Source organism: Cetorhinus maximus, unplaced genomic scaffold (assembly GCF_964194155.1).
Source record: "Cetorhinus maximus unplaced genomic scaffold, sCetMax3.hap1.1 HAP1_SCAFFOLD_1353, whole genome shotgun sequence".
NCBI classification, from domain to species: domain Eukaryota; kingdom Metazoa; phylum Chordata; class Chondrichthyes; order Lamniformes; family Cetorhinidae; genus Cetorhinus; species Cetorhinus maximus.
The window spans coordinates 36577-51770 of record NW_027597294.1 but is presented as its reverse complement, the minus strand read 5'-3'; the positions used below and the strand labels follow the sequence as shown (position 1 = coordinate 51770).

Sequence of the window (15194 nt, the reverse complement as noted above, 5' to 3'; positions counted from 1 at the left end):
GGGGGTGGGGGCGGGTAGACAGGGGGTGGGGGTGTGGAGACAGGGGGTGGGGGCGGGGGTGGGGAGACAGGGGGTGGCGGGGGGAGACAGGGGGTGGGGATGGGGAGACAGGGGGTGGTGTGGGGAGTCAGGGGGTGGGGGTGTGGAGACAGGGGGTGGGGGCGAGGGTGGGGAGACAGGGGGTGGCGGGGGGAGACAGGGGGTGGGGATGGGGAGACAGGGGGTGGTGTGGGGAGTCAGGGGGTGGGGGCGTGGAGTCAGGGGGTGGGGGCGGGGAGTCAGGGGGTGCGGGCGGGGAGTCAGGGGGTGGGGGCGGGGAGTCAGGGGGTGGGGGCGGGGAGTCAGGGGGTGGGGGCGGGGAGTCAGGGGGTGGGGGTGGGGGTGGGGCGGGGAGTCCGGGGGTGCGGGCGGGGAGACAGGGGGTGGGGTTGGGGGTGGGTAGACAGGGGGTGGGGGTGTGGAGACAGGGGGTGGGGGCGGGGGTGGGGAGACAGGGGGTGGCGGGGGGAGACAGGGGGTGGGGATGGGGAGACAGGGGGTGGTGTGGGGAGACAGGGGGTGGGGGTGGGGAGACAGGGGATGGGGAGACAGGGGGTGGGGGTGGGGAGACAGGGGATGGGGAGACAGGGGGTGGGGGTGGGGAGACAAGAGGTGGGGATGGGAAGACAGGGGATGTGGGTGGGGAGACAGGGGGTGGGGGTGGGAAGACAGGGGGTGGGGGCGGGGAAACAGGTGGTGGTGGCGACCCCAAAGGGGCAGAGCGTGGGATGTTGGAGGAGGGAGCAGGAGTACGGCCGGCAGCTCCCACTCACCTGAACAGCTTTGGAGCATTGGGCAGAGCGATCGCGCTGTCTCGGACAATTTCTGGAACTTTCCATCCAGCTCTGTCAGGTTCTGCAGGGCAATGGCCAAGGTCCGGTTCAGGGGGTCAGCACCACCGCACTCCTTGTTCATCTGTAGAATTGAGAGACAAAGTCAGAGTGAGTGATAGTGTGGGATATATCAGAGTGCTACAGCGAGGGGTGCGGGATACATCAGAGTGTTACAGCGAGGGGTGTGGGATATATCAGAGTGTTACAGTGAGGGGTGTGGGATATATCAGAGTGTTACATTGAGGGGTGTGGAATATATCAGAGTGTTACAGTGAGGGGTGTGGGATACATCGGAGTGTTACAGTGAGGGGTTTGGGATATATCAGAGTGTTACAGTGAGGGGTGTGGGATGTATCAGGGTGTTACAGTGAGGGGTGTGGGATGTATCAGGGTGTTACAGTGAGGGGTGTGGGATACATCGGAGTGTTACAGTGAGGGGTGTGGGATATATCAGAGTGTTACAGTGAGGGGTATGGGATGTATCAGAGTGTTACAGTGAGGGGTGTGGGATATATCAGAGTGTTACAGTGAGGGGTGTGAGATATATCAGAGTGTTACAGTGAGGGGTGTGGGATGTATCAGAGTGTTCCAGTGAGGGGTGTGGGATACATCGGAGTGTTACAGTGAGGGGTGTGGGATATATCAGAGTGTTACAGTTAGGGGTGTGGGATATATCAGAGTGTTACAGTGAGGGGTGTGGGATGTATCAGGGTGTTACAGTGAGGAGTGTGGGATATATCAGGGTGTTACAGTGAGATGTTCCTCCCCGTACCATGGACTGAGAGACCTGTAATAATTGTGAAGTTGCAGATTAAGACAATGAGTCCGACCACGATGGGACATCTGGATTTTTTTGATCTTTTTCCTCCAGCTGTTTCCTGTCCAGTTTTGCCTGGAATAGAGAAGTAAAGATTGACCCATGATGAGCAGCCTGTGTAACTGCACGGAACAGACAATGGTGACGTATCTACCTCCCTTATCAAGAGAAACAACAACCACGTTACTCATTTATATCCCTCGTTTCACATCCCAGCGCACGGTACAGGAGGCTTATCAAAGAGAATCGAACACCGAGTCACACAGAGAGATATTAGGGACAGGAAACCAAAAGCTCAGACACAGAGATCAGTACAAGGAGTGTCTTAAAGGAGGAGACAGAGAGACAGAGAGAGAGAGAGGGAATGGAGCAGAGAGTGAGGCAGAGAGAGAGAGGATGGGAGAGCGAGACAGAGACAGTGATCGAGACAGAGAGGGAGAGGCGGAGAGGTTGTGGGAAGCAATTTCAGACTTTAGGCCCCCAGGCAGCTGAAGTCCCAGCTGCCAATGGCGGAGCGATGGTAATCGGGGAACGCACGAGAGGCCGGAATTGGAGGAACACCAAGAACTCAGGGGGTTGTAGGTGGTTGCAGAGATAGGGAGGGGTGTAGTGGCTGGAGGAGGTTACAGAGATAGGGAGAGGTGTAGTGATTGGAGGATGTTACAGAGATAGGGAGGGTTGTAGGGGCTAGAAGAGGTTACAGAGATAGTGAGGGGTGTAGGGACTGGAGGAGGTTACAGAGATAGGGAGGGGTGTAGGGGCTGGAAGCGGTTACAGAGATAGGGAGGGTTGTTGGGGCTGGAGGAGGTTACAGAGATAGGGAGGGTTGTAGGGGCGGGAGGAGGTTACAGAGATAGGAAAGGGTGTAGGAGCTGCAAGAGGTTACAGAGATAGGGAGGTTTGTAGGTAATGGAGGAGGTCCAGAGATGGGGAGGGTTTTATGGGCTGGGGCAGGTTACAGAGATAGGGTGGGGTGTAGGGTCTGGAGGAGGTTGCAGAGATAGGGAGGGTTGTAGGTACTGGAGGAGGTTTACAGAGATAGGGAGGGGTGTTGTGGCTGGAGGAGTTTACAGGGATAGGGAATGTTGTAGGTAATGGAGGAGGTTACAGAGATATGGTGCGTTATAAGCGCTGGAGGAGGTTACAGAGATAGGGTAGGTTGTAGGCGCTGGAGGAGGTTACAGAGATAGGGAGGGGTGTAGGGTCTGGAGGAGGTTAAAGAGATAGGGAGGGTTGTAGATAATGGAGGATGTTACAGAAATAGGTAGGGTTGAAGGGGCTGGAGGAGGTTACAGAGATAGGGAGGGTTGTAGGTACTGGAGGAGGGCTACAGAGATAGGGATGGGTGTAGGGTCTGGAGAAGGTTACAGAGATAGGGTGGTTTGAAAGGGATGGAGGAGGTTACAGAGTTTGGGAAGGTTGTCGGGGTTGGAGGGGGTTACAGTGATAGGGAGGGGTATAGGGGCTGGAGGAGGTTACAGAGATACGGAGGGTTGTAGGGGCTGGAGGAGGATACAGAGGTAGGGAGGGGAGTAGGGGCTGGAGGAAGTAACAGAGATAGGGAGGGGTGTAGGGGCTGGAGGAGGTTACAGAGATGGGGAGCATTGCAGGGGCTGGAGGACAATACAGAGCTAGGGAGGGATGTAGGGGCTAGAGGAGGTTACAGAGATAGGGAGGGCTGTAGGGGCTGGAGGAGGTTACAGAGTTAGGGAGGGTTTTAGGGGCTGGAGGAGGTTACAGAGATGGTGAGGTGAATCCCTTCACCCTTCACCACGTCCCTCCCCTCGACTACCCTGAACCATTTTGACCTCTGACCCCATACTCCCAGGTTGACTGACCTTTGCTCGGGGTCACCTCTGGGCCTTGGTTCTGCTGCAGACTCCACGGAGTGAAGTTGACTTGGGCGTAACTTGGACTCTCGTAGGTGAACAGGAACCGAGAGAGATGGAGCGAGGGAATGAGAAGCAATGAAGAACGTGAGGACAGTTTGGTCAGTGCGTGTGACGTAGGTGGGAAGCAGAGGACAATGACGGAGCAACAACACGCACACCGACATGTCACTCAGCTCTGGAGCACACCAAGACCTAACCAGAATGTAGCCAGGTGCTTCTTGAATTCTTGCTTTACCAGCTACAGGCAGTTGACATGTAAATGCGACTTAGCAAAGACTTAATTCACCAATAGAACAAGTGGAACACAAAACAAGCAGGCATGGAAACCGAGGAACAGCAGGCACATAGATACGGTGTGATCATCACGTGGCTGAGGTCTAACAGAAACACAGCTAAGATACAACGGATGTGTGATGGACATGTAAGCAAAGTGTAATTGAGACGTAACACACATGCAACTAAGAAGCAAGTGACACACTACAGGAGTACAACAGGGACAGGACTCATGCTTAACTGTGATGTTACTACGATGCAACGGAAACGTAACTGAGATGTAAATGACAGGGAAGAGGGGCGTCGCACAGTTGTGACAGTCAGAGGGTATTCGATTTCCAAACAGAGATTAGCAGACCCATAACTAAGGTCAAACAGATACGTAACTAACGTGTAACAGGCAGAGAGGAGATGGATCAGGTACGATATTGACTCAGGTGTAACCTAAGATGAAACTGAAAGAATCAGGGTCTACCTAATGCATCATGTACAACGCAACTGAGAAACAACTAAAGTGCAGCAGGTTTGACACAAATCAGTATCTTACGACTGACATACGATATCCGTAACTAACCTGTTGTACGGACCTTAGATGTCCCGGAAGCAGGAAGAAGATTCAGCTCCGCATACAAGATCTCCGGATCGTCTGGAAAACGGAAACAGAAACTATACAATGGATGAGAGTTAGATACAGAGTAAAGCTCCCTCTACAGTGTCCCCATCAAACAATCCCAGGACAGGTACAGCACCGGGTTAGATACAGAGTAAAGCTCCCTCTACACCGTCCCCATCAAACAATCCCAGGACAGGTACAGCACGGGGTTAGATACAGAGTAAAGCTCCCTCTACACCGTCCACATCAAACACTCCCAGGACAGGGACAGCACGGGGTTAGATACAGAGTAAAGCTCCCTCTACACTGTCCCCATAAAACACTCCCAGGACAGAGACAGCACGGGGTTAGATACAGAGTAAAGCTCCCTCTACACCGTCCACATCAAACAGTCCCAGGACAGGTACAGCACGGGGTTAGATACAGAGTAAATCTTCCTCTACACCGTCCACATCAAACACTCCCAGGACAGGTACAGCACGGGGTTCGATACAGAGTAAAGCTCCCTCTACACTGCCCCCATCAACCACCCCCAGGACACGTACAGCACTGGGTTAGATAAAGCTAAAGCTCCCTCTACACCGACCCCATCAAAGCTCCCAGGACAGGTACAGCATGGGGTTAGATACAGAGTAAAGCTCCCTCGACACTGTCCCCATCAAACACTCCCAGGACAGGTACAGCATGGGGTTAGCTACAGAGTAAAGCTCTCTCTACAACGTCCCCATCAAACACTCCCAGGACAGGTACAGCACGGGGTTAGATACAGAGTAAAGCTCCCTCTACACTGTCCCCATCAAACACTCCCAGGACAGGTACAGCATTGGGCTAAATACTGCATAAAGTTCCCCCTCTCTCTCAATCTCACTATGTTCCCCCCTCTCACTCTCTCCCTCTCACTCTCACCCTCAATCTCTGTCACCATCTCTCTGTCTCACTCACTCTCAACCTCTCCATTTGTCTGCCTCTCTCTTTCTGAATCTCTGCCTCTCTCTCTCTCTCCCTCCATCTCTCTCTCTCTCCCTCCATTGAACAGTTTAACCTACGTTCACTGGGGGCTGTCGTGTTGTTTTTGATGTGTCTCATATTCATGTAGCCGGTGTCCTGCTCCATGGTTTGTATCTGAGGGGTCTCTCTCCTCCGTTCCTGTCCTGTCTGCTTCTCTATCTCTCTCAGATGTGTCTCAGTCTTTCCTCAAACTCAATGTCAGGGCGAAAACTTCCTTAAAAATGTTTCTGCCTCTTGGTTCCATTTCACAATGACACTTCCCCTGAGATCAGAATGAGAGGCTGGTTGTACTGACTCCAGGGGCAGCAGTTCCTCTCTCTCAATCTCTCTCACCATCTCTCTCTCTGTCTCCCTCTGTCTCAATCTCTATCACCATCTCTCTCTCTCTGTCTCCCTCTCTCTCAATCTCTCTCACCATCTCTCTCTCTGTCTCCCTCTCTCTCAATCTCTCTCATCATCTCTCTCTCCCTGTCTCTCTCTCTCTGTCTGACAGTCTGTCTCTCTTTTCCATTCCTTTTTATTCTGTCTTTGTCTCTCGGTTTCTCTATAATTTTCATTTTCTTTCTGTCTTTCTGGCTCTCTTTCTCTATTGACCTCTTTTACTGACCCTCCATCTGTCCCCCGACCCGTCAGTCTCTCTCTATCCCTCTCTGTCTCCCTCTTTCTTTCACTCTCTCCCTCTCGCTCTCTCTCCCTCTCGCTCTCCCTCTCTCTCTATCCCTCTCTCTATTGAACAGTTTAACCTACGTTCACTGGGTGCTGTTGTGTTGTTTTTGATGTGTCTCATATTCATGTAGTTGGTGTCCTGTTCCATGGTTTGTGTCTGAGGGGGTCTCTCTCCTCCGTTCCTGTCCTGTCTGCTTCTCCTTCTCTCTCTCAGATGTATCTCAGTCTTTCCTCAGACTCGATGTCAGGGCAAAAACTTCCTCAAAACTGTTTCTGCCTCTTGGTTCCATTTCACAATGACACTTCCCCTGAGATCAGAATGAGAGGCTGGTTGTACTGACTCCAGGGGCAGCAGTCCCTCTCTCACAATCTCTCTCACCATCTCTCTCTCTGTCTCCCTCTCTCTCAATCTCTCTCACCATCTCTCTCTCTGTCTCCCTCTCTCTCAATCTCTCTCACCATCTCTCTCTCTCTCTCCCTCTCTGTCAATCTCTCTCACCATCTCTCTCTCTGTCTCCCTCTCTCTCAATCTCTCTCACCCTCTCTCTCTCTGTCTCCCTCTCTCTCACCATCTCTCTCTCTCTCTGTCTCCCTCTCTCTCAATCTCTCTCACCATCTCTCTCTCTGTCTTCCTCTCTCTCAATCTCTCTCACCATCTCTCTCTCTGTCTCCCTCTCTCTCAATCTCTCTCACCATCTCTCTCTCTGTCTCCCTCTCTCTCAATCTCTCTCACCATCTCTCCCTCTCTCTCCCTCTCTCTCAATCTCTCTCACCATCTATCTCTCCCTCTCTCTTCCTCTCTCTCTCTCTCTCCCTCCCTGTCTCCCCACCTCTCTCTCTCTCTCTCTCCCTCTCTCTCTCCCCCCCCTCTCTCTCTCTCTCTCCCTCTCTCTCTCACTCCCTCTCTCTCTCTCTCTCTCCCCCTCTCTCTCTCTCTCCCTTTCTCTCTCTGTATGTCCCTGCAGTTTGTGGGTTGGCTTCTCCCTACCCCCAAATACCCCCCCTCACCCCGTCTGTGATACAAGGAGGGCAGCGCCCGAGAGCTCGAGTCCAGCTTGTTGGTGCTTCTCAATGTGGGGGTTGTTGTTGAATTTGTTGGTGTTTCTCAATGTTGAGGTTGTTGTTGAATTTGTTGGTGCTTCTCAATGCTGAGGTTGTTGTTGAATTTGTTGGTGTTTTTCAATGTTGAGGTTGTTGTTGAATTTGTTGAGGTTGTTGTTGAATTTGTTGGTGCTTCTCAATGTTGAGGTTGTTGTTGAATTTGTTGGTGTTTTTCAATGTTGAGGTTGTTGTTGAACTTGTTGGTGTTTTTCAATGCTGAGGTTGTTGTTGAATTTGTTGGTGTTTTTCAATGTTGAGGTTGTTGTTGAATTTGTTGAGGTTGTTGTTGAATTTGTTGGTGCTTCTTAATGTTGGGTTTGTTGTTGAATTTGGTGTTTTTCAGTGTTGAGGTTGTTATTGAATTTGTTGAGGTTGTTGTTGAATTTGTTGGTGTTTTTCAATGTTGAGGTTGTTGTTGAATTTGTTGGTGTTTTTCAATGTACACATAGGCACAAATTCTAAAAGAATATTACTCTGGGGTGTTTCCAGAGGACTTGAGAATTGCAAGCGTTACCCCCTTGCTCAACACAGGGTGAAAAGATAAACCCAGCACCTACAGGCCGGACAGTTTAACCTCGACGGTGGGGAAGCTTCTGGAAACAATAACCAGGAGAAAATTAAATCATCACAAGGACAGACGCAGGAGAATTAAGGAAATCTAGCACGGATTTGTTCAGGGAAAATACTGTTTAAACAACTTGCTGGAGTTATATTGATGAGGGAAGAGAGAGGGTCGATGAGGGTATCACTGTAGATGTGGTGCACATGGACCTCCAGAAGGCATTCGATACAGTGCCACACAACAGGCTTGTGAGCAAAGTTATAGCCCATGGGATGAAAGGGATAGCAGCAACGTGAATAGATAGGGAGAAACTGTCCCATTAGGGGAAGGAGCGAGGAAGATAGGGACACAGATTTCAGTTAATCGGTAAAAGAAGCAATTGTGTTTTCCTGCTCATTGTGGTCACTTCCTGGATAAACATCAGGACACCGGACACACCTAAGGGATTGGATACAGCAAAAGTGCGTAGGCTGGTGTATGAAGGAATTGAGAAGTTCGGAGCAGTATTACAAAGTTGGAGATCTTGTACATGTGTCTGAGTTGGTAGGTTCCTCAGAATGAACTGTTCCGGACAGGAGAGGGACAGGCAAACTGCACTTCTCTCTCTCACCAACTGTTCGTATGCAGAAGGTGTTTTGAATTCTTTGTGAAGTGTGTTGTGGTGTGTTTTCCCAAACCCTCAGTGTGTCTGATCCACTTTACTAATCACTCACAGCAAACTCACATTATGATCAACATGGGTTAGTTTATTTACATTTAAAACCCGGGGCAGGAATGTTCACAATGTCACACTCACACTCACACACACACACAAGTCACACACCACATATACACAAACACCCACACTCACACGCGGACACATACAGACACTCACACAAGCAAACACTCATACACACAAACACAGACATATACACACAAACATACACATACAAAAATACATACACATACAGACACACACAAAAAAACATTGCCCCACGCACACACACGCACACACACACACACACAGACGCACACATATACAGACACACATATGCACACACGGATACACACAAACACTCACACACAGGCACAGTAATGGAGGATAGACAAAGGAAACTTTTACAACTATGGATAATAACAGTACAAGAACCACAGAGATGAAATTGAGCTCACATGATTTCCAGAGTCTGAGAAGAAAAGAGCTTACTGCACGCAAATTGAATGCCTCATTTCTAACATGACAACTATGAAAATATTGTAAGGAGTTGCTTCATTGGCTGCAAAAGTACATTGGGGATCTCCTGAGTTAGTGAAAGGTGCTAGAGAAATGCAGGGCTTCTGTCCTGTAACATTTTGTCGGATTCCTGCCTGGATTTATAATGGGGTTTTCCAATGTCAACCTTCACGCTGTCATTCCCCCCTCCCACCACTGGTGGTGCTGCGGGAGGCTCCTCCTCGGGGAGAAGGGGAACAGATGAACTTTCACCTTACGGACGTGGCCTCGGGCAGTCAGGGACTGTGGGGAAGGGAGGAGGGGCTGGGGATCTTTGGACAATCCTGACCCTCTCGTTCTGTGTCCCAGTCTCTCTTCAGGAACAATATTTCTCAATATCAGCTGCCTCGACGCTGGGCAGTGCCCTTTTCTCACAGATGAAAGAGAGGCGATCGGTACAACTGGCATCATTCCAGCCGTTTATTCTGATAATGGTGCAGTTTTCATTACCATTCACATTATTCGGTTCACCCTGCTCCCATCGAGTAAAACTGGGAAATGGGGAAATAAAAAATACCGATAAAAATCCAACACATTCCTGCACAGAATCAGCAAGATTCCTACAGCCCTGTACAAATCCCCAACTAATCCCACTGTCCCGCTCTCCCTCCATAGCCCTGTACAAATCCCAAACTAATCCCACTGTCCCCGCACTCTGCCTATTGCCCTGTATCAATCCCCAAACTAATCCCACAGCCCCACCCTCTCCCCATAGCCCTGTATCAATCCCCAAATTAATCCCACAGCCCCACCCTCTCCCCATAGCCCTGTATCAATCCCCAAATTAATCCCACAGCCCCACTCTCTCCCCATAGCCCTGTATCAATCCCCAAACTAATCCCACTGCCCCGCACTCTCCCCATTGCCCTGTATCAATCCCAAACTAATCCCACTGCCCCGCTCTCTCCCGATAGCCCTGTATCAATCCCAAACTAATCCCACTGTCCCGCTCTCTCCCCATAGCCCTGTATCAATCCCAAACTAACCCCACTGTCCTGCTCTTTCCCCATAGCCCTGTATCAATCCCCAAACTAATCCCACTGTCCCGCTCTCTCCCCATAGCCCTGTATCAATCCCAAACTAATCCCACTGCCTCACTCTCTCCCCATAGCCCTGTATCAATCCCCAAACTAATCCCACTGCCCCGCTCTCTCCCCATAGCCCTGTACAAATCCCAAACTAATCCCACTGTCCCGCTCTCTCCCCATAGCCCTGTATCAATCCCAAACTAATCCCACTGCCTTGCTCTCTCCCCATAGCCCTGTATCAATCCCAAACTAATCTCACTGTCCTGCTCTCCCCATAGCCCTGTATCAATCCCAAACTAATCCCACTGCCCCACTCTCTCCCCATAGCCCTGTATCAATCCCCAAACTAATCCCACTGTCCCGCTCTCTCCCCATAGCCCTGTATCAATCCCAATCTAATCCCCCTGTCCTGCTCTCTCTCTCCATGCGACGCTGGGACTCACCTCACTGGGGTCCCATCCACCCATTTCCAGTTTCCTTCAGTCTCTCGATCTGTTAGTCCGATCCAGTAAGTCCCAAGATTGTTCTCGACAGATTTATTTATGAAATTCTGCAGCAGATATAATGATCTGGTGTGAACAGTTAGTTTTATTGCCTTAATTCACAGTGACACAGAAAACACACACACAAACACACACGGACACACTCACTCACTCACACACACACACAGGGACACACACACTCACTGACACACACAACTGATACACAAAATGCCTCAAACTCTTTTCTCAGGAAATTCTCCCTCATTCCCTCTGATTAAATATCGGGAAGACTGAAGCTTTGTTTTCCGTCTCTGTTCCAAACTCCATTCCCGAGTTACCGACTCTTTCCTGGGAACTCTATGAGTCTGAACCAGACTGTTCACAGCCCTGTTGTCGTGTTTAATCTGGAGATGGGATTCCCACCTCATATCCACATCGTCACCATGACGGCCTCTTCCAAACTCCGTAACATCACCCAGAACCACCCCGGGCTCAGCTCATCGACTGCTGGAACCCTCGTTCATGTAGTGTAGAGGGAGCTTTACTCTGTATCTAACCCCGTGCTGTACCTGTCCTGGGAGTGTTTGATGGGGACGGTGTAGAGGGAGCTTTAATCTGTATCTAACCCCGTGCTGTACCTGTCCTGGGAGTGTTTGATGGGGACAGTGTAGAGGGAGCTTTACTCTGTGTCTAACCCCGTGCTGTACCTGTCCTGGGAGTCTTTGATCGGGACGGTGTAGAGGGAGCTTTACTCTGTATCTAACCCCGTTCTGTACCTGTCCTGGGAGTGTTTGATGGGGACGGTGTAGAGGGAGCTTTACTCTGTATCTAACCCCGTGCTTTCCCTGTCCTGGGAGTGTTTGATGGGGACGCTGTAGAGGGAGCTTTACTCTGTATCTATCCCCGTGCTGTACCTGTCCTGGGATTGTTGGATGGGGACGGTGGAGAGGGAGCTTTACTCTGTATTTAACCCCGTGCTGTACCTGTCCTGGGATTGTTGGATGGGGACGGTGGAGAGGGAGCTTTACTCTGTATCTAACCCCGTGCTTTCCCTGTCCTGGGAGTGTGTGATGGGGACGGTGTAGAGGGAGCTTTACTCTGTATCTAACCCCGTGCTTTCCTTGTCCTGGGAGTGTGTGATGGGGACGGTGTGGATGGAGCTTTACTCTGTATCTAACCCCGTGCTGTACCTGTCCTGGGAGTGTTTGATGGGGACGGTGTAGAGGGAGCTTTACTCTGTATCTAACCCCGTGCTGTACCTGTCCTGGGAGTGTTTGATGGGGACGGTGTAGAGGGAGCTTTACTCTGTATCTAACCCCGTGCTGTACCTGTCCTGGGAGTGTTTGATGGGGACGGTGTAGAGGGAGCTTTACTCTGTATCTAACCCCGTGCTGTACCTGTTCTGCAAGCGTTTGATGGGGACGGTGCAGAGGGATATTTTCTCTCTATCTCATTCTGACAGATGCGTCTGTCATTCTCACCTGTTCCTGTTCTGTATTTATGATGATGAGGTGTGAATTTAGGGATTCACATTGTAGTTTTGCCGAGTTCCACTCCTTGCTCTCCATTGACAATCTATAGCAATGATGATTATGAACTTTCCAGCCGCTAGGACAGAGAGACTCTGCAAATTTTTAAAGACTTCGTTCAGAGAAATACATCGGGACATTAGGAAAAGGAGGAGGCCATTCAGCCCCTCTCGAGCTTGTTACACAGGAACAGGAGTAGGCCAATTCAGCCCCTCTCGAGCCTGTGACACAGGAACAGGAGGAGCCCATTCGGCCCCTCTCGAACCTGTTACACAGGAACAGGAGGAGGCCATTCAGCCCCTCTCGAGCTTGTTACACAGGAACAGGAGGAGGCCATTCAGCCCCTCTCAAGCCTGTTACATGGGAGCAGGTGGAGGCCCATTCAGCACCAACTCACCCGAGCAGTTTCGGAGAGCGGTGCAGATGGCTCTGAGGTTCCGACGTGTCTTTTCAAGGGTCTCGGACATGTTCTGGATCTTTCCGTTCAGCCCCGTCATGTTCTTGTCCATCTGTAGGACTGAGAGAATCACAGGGTCACAGAACTCACAGGATCAAAGAACCACAGGGTCTGAAGCACACAGAAGGAGGCCATTTGGCCCATCGTGTCTGCACCGGCTCTCCAAATGAGCATTAGGACCCAGTGCCATCACCTTGCCTTTTCTCAACTGTACCCCTGCACATTTTATCTGTTCAAATAACCATCCAATGCCCCCTTGAATGCCTCGATTGAACCTGACTCTACATATTCTTCCAGCCAAAATCAATCACTTCACACTTCTCTGTGTCAAAATTTGTCAATCCCCTACCTGCCCACTCCGACACCTGTCTATGTCACAACAGAGCTGGAGTGAGTGATGTGGATGTGGGATATATCAGGGTGTTACAGTGAGGGCTGTGGGATATATCAGAGTGTTACAGTGAGGGGTGTGGGATATATCAGAGTGTTACAGTGAGGGGTGTGGGATATATCAGAGTGTTACAGTGAGGGATGTGGGATATATCAGGGTGTTACAGTGAGGGGTGTGGGATATATCAGAGTGTTACAGTGAGGGATGTGGGATATATCAGGGTGTTACAGTGAGGGGTGTGGGATATATCAGAGTGTTACAGTGAGGGGTGTGGGATATATCAGGGTGTTACAGTGAGGGTGCGGGATATATCAGAGTGTTACAGTGAGGGGTGTGGGATATATCAGTGTTACAGTGAGGGGTGTGGGATATATCAGAGTGTTACAGTGAGGGGTGTGGGATATATCAGGGTGTTACAGTGAGGGGTGTGGGATATATCAGGGTGTTACAGTGAGGGGTGTGGGATATATCAGGGTGTTACAGTGAGGGGTGTGGAATATATCTGTTAGTGTGAGAGGGTTTGAAAATATGAATAAACTACGCTGCTGATTTAAATCTAGAGAGATGTTGCTGCTTCTCCCTTTAAAGTCTGACCTCACAAACTGAGGGTTTGGGTAAACACACCACAGCCTATTTCCAACATGAAAACACCCCTGCTTACGGACAGAGGGTGAGAAAATAAAGGAGTTCAGTATTGCCTCCGTTCACTCTCTGTAACAGTTTGAGTGTGAGGTTCAGCTTCCTACCTTGGACTCTTAGCCCTATCGCAATTGCCAAACTGATGATTAAGACAATGAAGCAGGCGATGTCAAGATGTGTTGAAGTTATTGAGCTTCGTCCTCCAGCTGTTTCCTGTCCAGTTTTACCTGGAATAGAGAAGTAAAGATTGGCCAATGTTGAGCAGCTTGTGTAACTGCACGGAACAGACAATGGTGACGTATCTACCTCCCTTATCGAGAGAAATAACAACCACGTTACTCGTTTATATCCCTCGTTTCACATCCCAGCACACGGTACAGGAGGCTTATCAAAGAGAATCGAACACCGAGTCACACAGGGAGATATTAGGGACAGGAAACCAAAAGCTCAGACACAGAGATTGGTACAAGGAGAGTCTTAAGGAGGGTAGCGAGAGAGACACAGACAGATAGAGAGAGACGGATAAAGAGGGAGACAATGAGAGAGAAATAAAGAGAGACAGAGTGAGTGAGAGACATATATTTCGGAGGAGAGGTTTAGTGAGATTTCTCTGCAGCTCAGGGCCCAGGCAGCTGAAGACTTCCGGGGATAAACATAGATACAGAGTAAAGTTCCCACTACACTGTCCCCATCAAACACTCCCAGGACAGGTACAGCACGGGGTTAGATACAGAGTAAAGGTCCCACCACACTGTCCCCATCAAACACTCCCAGGACAGGTACAGCACGGGGTTAGATACAGAGTAAAGCTCACTCTACACTGTCCCCATCAAACACTCCCAGGACAGGTACAGCACGGGGTTAGATACAGAGTAAAGCTCCCTCTACACTGTCCCCATCAAACACTCCCAGGACAGGTACAGCACGGGGTTAGATACAGAGTAAAGTTCCCACTACACTGTCCCCATCAAACACTCCCAGGACAGGTACAGTACGGGGTTAGATACAGAGTAAAGTTCCCACTACACTGTCCCCATCAAACACTCCCAGGACAGGTACAGCATGGGGTTAGATACAGAGTAAAGCTTTCCCTGTACTATCTTTATCAAACACTCTATCTCATTTTCTGACTCTCTGTCTCTCGTATTCTCTCTATCTGTTTTCCCCTCTCGCTCTCTATGCTTCTGTGTCTCTCTCACTCTCCCTTTCTCTCTCTCTCTCACTCTTGTTGACCTCTCTCTCATTCTTGCTCTATTTCTCTCGCTGTTTCTCCATCTCCACCTCTCTCTGTTTCTCTCTATCTCGTTGTCCCTCTCTTTAATTCTCTCACTCTATCCCTCTGTCGAGCAGTTTAACTTACGTTCACTGGGGTCTGTCGTGTTGTTTTTGATGTGTCTCATGTTCATGTAGTCGGTGTCCTGCTCCATGGTTTGTGTCGAAGGGGGTCTCTCTCCTCCGTTCCTGTCCTGTCTCCTTCTCTCTCTCTCTCAGATGTGTCTCAGTCTTTCCTCAGACTCGATGGCAAGGCGTAAACTTCCTCAAAACTGTTTCTACTTTGTTCCTTTTTATAATGCCACTTCCTCTGAGATCTGTGTGACAAACTGGTTCAGTT

General features: G+C 50.1%; 1 protein-coding gene across 1 annotated transcript; it reads right to left on the bottom strand.

Moving 5' to 3' along the window:
- Positions 1-8531: 8531 nt before the first annotated feature.
- On the bottom strand, positions 8532-14982 carry LOC144676100 (perlucin-like protein). Its single transcript, XM_078536612.1, has 6 exons — positions 14943-14982; positions 13690-13809; positions 12493-12612; positions 12048-12190; positions 10528-10634; positions 8532-9547 (listed from the first exon to the last, which is right to left on the bottom strand). Exons 1-6 carry the CDS (start codon positions 14980-14982, stop codon positions 9373-9375), a joined length of 705 nt encoding a protein of 234 aa, XP_078392738.1. The 3' UTR covers positions 8532-9372.
- Between the last annotated feature and the right edge of the window lie 212 nt (positions 14983-15194).

Excerpts from the sequence above, each read along its gene's own strand:
- LOC144676100 (XM_078536612.1), bottom strand. The coding sequence starts at position 14,982 with ATGAGACACATCAAAAACAACACGACAGACCCCAGTGAAC. Across the intron at positions 12,191-12,492 it reads CGCTCTCCGAAACTGCTCGG|AGTCTCTCTGTCCTAGCGGC; the intron begins GTGAGTTGGTGC and ends AAAAATTTGCAG. Across the intron at positions 9,548-10,527 it reads GTGGATGGGACCCCAGTGAG|TTTTACTCGATGGGAGCAGG; the intron begins GTGAGTCCCAGC and ends CCCATTTCCCAG.